Here is a 4,068-nt window from a genome sequence, read left to right on the forward strand (position 1 = left end):
TTATAAGTAATTAATACCAATAAAATTTCATAAAGATTTTTTTAAAGTGGAAGGGGACAATAATGTAGATAAACAGAAAAATAATCATAGTACCCTATAAAGAACTATACAGTATTGTTAAAATGCCTCAGAAAAAGACAGTTCAAAGTGAAATTTTCTCATGGCTTCCTGCTTTTTTATAAATCTGATTTTCAAACATGTTAAAATTCATGTTTTCCATAATGACCATATTCAGGTATTTATGATAATAAAGACTATTGTGTACATATAAGACAGTCACAGTGAAAAGATTCAAATGACAACTTTGAGTAGAATAATAAGCTTCTCAATTTAAAGTAAAGTCAATAATAGTTTGAAAAATTTAACTGCAATGAATAGAAACCAGCAATTTTATTTGTTAAACATTAGTTGTCTTTGAATAATTTACTTCCAACAGAAAATCATCTGGTCATAAAAATAGGATTTCAATGAAGAAACCACACATTGCAAGTTAGATAATATGTTTTATTCAGATTTTTCCCACCAACAAAGTGATTCAATTCAGTTGTTTTCAAAAACTGAACAATTTAAGAAATCTGTCTCGTATTCTCTTGGTCCTTACTCCATAAATAATGGGGTTCACCATGGGTGGGATGAGTAGATAGATATTAGCCACAAATATGTGGACATGGGGAGCCACCTGGTGCCCAAACCTGTGGGTGAGAAAAGAGAAGAAGGCTGGAGTATAGGATACTAAGATGACACAGACATGGGAGACACAGGTGCCCAGGGTCTTGAGTCTGGCATCCTTGGATGGGAGGCGGAAGACAGTGTGGAGGATGAGCACATAAGAACAAATGATCAGTATGAAGTCCACTCCTCCAGTAAGGAAGGCAACAATGAGGCTGTAGGCTCTGCGGATTCGTGTCTCAGCACAGGCAATCTTGATGAGGGCCATGAACTCACAGTAGGTGTGGGAAATTATGTTGGTTCTGCAGTAAGGAAGCCAACGAAGCAAGAAAGGGTGAGGACTGAGAAGTGTTGTACCCCGGAGGACAATAGCTAGACCTATTCCTCCAATTACACTGTGTGTCAGAATAGCTGAGTGTCTTAGTGGGTTACAAATGGCTACATAGCGGTCAAAAGCCATGGCCAGGAAGAAGCCAGACTCCATGGTGGAGCAAGAGTGAATCAGGAATACTTGAGTGAGACAGGCTTCAAAGGGAATCTCTCCATCATGGAACCAAAAGAGGCTGAGAAGTTTGGGTACAGCTGTAGTGCACACAACAAGGTCAGCGACAGCCAGCATGCAGAGAAAGAGATACATTGGCTCATGGAGGCTGGGATCTGTCTTAATGATAAACAGAAGTGAAGAGTTTCCCAGGAGGGCCAAAAGGTAAACCAAACAAAAAGGAATGGAGATCCAGATGTGAGCAGCCTCCAACCCAGGAATGCCAATGAGAACGAAGGTTGATGGATGGACATTGGTCTTATTGTATATTGACATCAAAAGGGTTGGACGTTTTAGCTTGCTCTTCATGGTTTAGTTCCTCTAAACAAGGAAAATAATAATTTTTAAAGTTTCTAATCTCCACAAAGAAAGCCAAATTGCAAAAACAAAACTTTAGGCCATGTTGTAACTACCATACTTGTGAATTTCTAGATAGAAATTATTTCATCATCTTCTGAGTCAGGCATTATTACAAAGTTACTCTGCCTTGAAAAGTATACCACCTAAATAACAATACATATGATATCTATACTGAGAACTGCAAGAAATATTTAATACTTCTTAATGAGATAAACTGGATCCTGTGAATCTTCCTAACCATTCACAAAGTAGCTTTATAATTTTTACCAATATGTTGTTATTGATGTTTTCATTGATACATGAAATTTTCATTTGTTATACAACTGATGTACAAGTGTAAATGAGGTAAAATATTGAAGTACCAAATTTCACAGTTAAATATATGAAAAAAATCTATCATTTCTATTAAAAAATGATTCCAATTGAGAATTAGATAATGTTTAACAGTTTTGCATTTGGAAGGATAAGATATAGTACAATTGTAATGTAAGAGTGAGGGAGGAGGCTTACCCAGAGATTTAAAAGTTTTCTTATTGGAAAAAGATGATGCCTTACTATTATGTTTAGGTTTTAGTCATGGTAGTTTAGGGACATGCCAATCAACAGGGTGTGGCTTTGAAACAAGACAATCAGCATATAGGAAATTTGTCAATTGTGGAATGATCACAAGGAGGTTTACTGGCAACCTCATGAGACTTATTAAGAATGATAAGAAGAGTAAGTTGACACAATATTCCAGGAAATTAACAAATCATTGTATTTCATGACTCTCCTCAGTCCACACAATTGGTAATATTGACCTTAGCAGGATATCATTAAAACAACCTGATTATAACCTGAAGTGAGATTCTATTACTTCCTTCCATTTATGTAATTTATCAAAAAATTTGCTCTTGGGTAAGTTCACTCTCCATACATCTACTCTACCTAAGCTTCAGTTCACATTTTTTTCCTTTCCTCTGTTTACTTCTGCATTTTGTGACCCATCTATAGCCCAATAATACAATTTGCTTATTATATTTGGTCCATTTTTAATGAATACTATTAGAGCAGCATTTCTAAAACCATACAGGTACTTTAGTAGTCTTTTACTTTTATAGAAATATGATTGACACAATTCCAAAAACTCTTTCTTTACTGTTATAGATATTCCTATGGAATAAAAGTGATCATTAAAAACAAGCCAAAAGCCAGTGTCCAAGAAATCATTGTTGGAATATGTATTGCAGACAGGGCTTCTATATTCAATTGCAATGATGTAGTAATTTTAGCCTCTGAACTGTTTCTGAGGTTTCACAGCCAAATTTTCTTTTTACTCTCACTATTTGAACTTGAGAATCTCTAAGGATAGATATTCTCTTTTGCTCATGGATACAACTGGGTATGTGTGTCAAGGGAGCTTTGGAAAGTCTGGGAATGTCATTTCTGATTCTGCGTGTACATTGGACAGAAAGAGAATACATGAAACCAGATTATTAGAAAACTATGTTATAATGCAATGTCTGTATTCAAATAAAAATTTAATCATTTAAAATGATTAAAATAATTGTCCTTAATAAAAATCACAAGATAAAAAAATTGTCCTATGGTACACTCAGTACCATAAAAAATTTCAGAAGATGAAAAATTTTTGTACAAACTAATATTGGGTCCATGCAAATAAAACAAATATTTTTGCACTATTTTGGAATAGATATATATTATATCTATATAGATATTGATAATATATATTATACATATTATATATATATATATATATATATATATATATATATACCAAACACATGTATAGCACATAATGTAAATACATTCATACTGACATTTTTATGAACACAGAAAGCAATATAAATGAATATACACAAAACTTACAAGAAGTATAAAATGTGAGCTGGATGGAAAAGAGCATAGACAGTGTATGATTTACCTTTATCACATAGTTTGTCTTTTTTAAAACAGTGATGATGTATTCCATTTATTCATTGTTTGCCCGTAGTTTTTAAGGTAAGTAAATAAATAATGCAGAGCTGAAATTTTATTAATCTGAAAAAAATACAAAGCAATTTATTATGATAAGATATAGCCTTCTATGTTTGCTAAAAAAACTACCAAATGTTTCTAACCATTGAAATACATGGTTTTAGATCTCTTGCCATCAAAAACTGATCACATTCTCCATCAGTGATAGAAATGATCCTGTGTCTTACTTCTACCTGGTATTCTTCACACATAGAAATATTTAATACCTTTGACTAGAAGTGAAGTCTCTATTCACATATCAAGTCGTTTGAGATGATTTTCCTTGATACCTTGAATAATCATTGATACCCTCCCTGGTGTCCCTATGGTATGTATACTTACCTGTCAATCATCTTTTGTCCTATTGTATTTTATATTTTATCATATCTTTCTCCTTTATTATATTGCAGAATCTTACTAGAAAGAAATGATGTCTTACCATTTATTTGCTATCTATTCCAAAGAATTAATGAAGAACTAAA

At 33.1% G+C, this 4,068-nt stretch overlaps 1 protein-coding gene across 1 annotated transcript; it reads right to left on the reverse strand.

The window, feature by feature from the left end:
- Positions 1-550: 550 nt before the first annotated feature.
- LOC114098583 (olfactory receptor 52D1-like) lies at positions 551-1,519 on the reverse strand. Its single transcript, XM_027942826.1, has one exon. The coding sequence runs from the start codon at positions 1,517-1,519 to the stop codon at positions 551-553; it is 969 nt and encodes a 322-aa protein (XP_027798627.1).
- Positions 1,520-4,068: the final 2,549 nt, after the last annotated feature.

Source organism: Marmota flaviventris, chromosome 9 (assembly GCF_047511675.1).
Source record: "Marmota flaviventris isolate mMarFla1 chromosome 9, mMarFla1.hap1, whole genome shotgun sequence".
Lineage (NCBI taxonomy): Eukaryota > Metazoa > Chordata > Mammalia > Rodentia > Sciuridae > Marmota > Marmota flaviventris.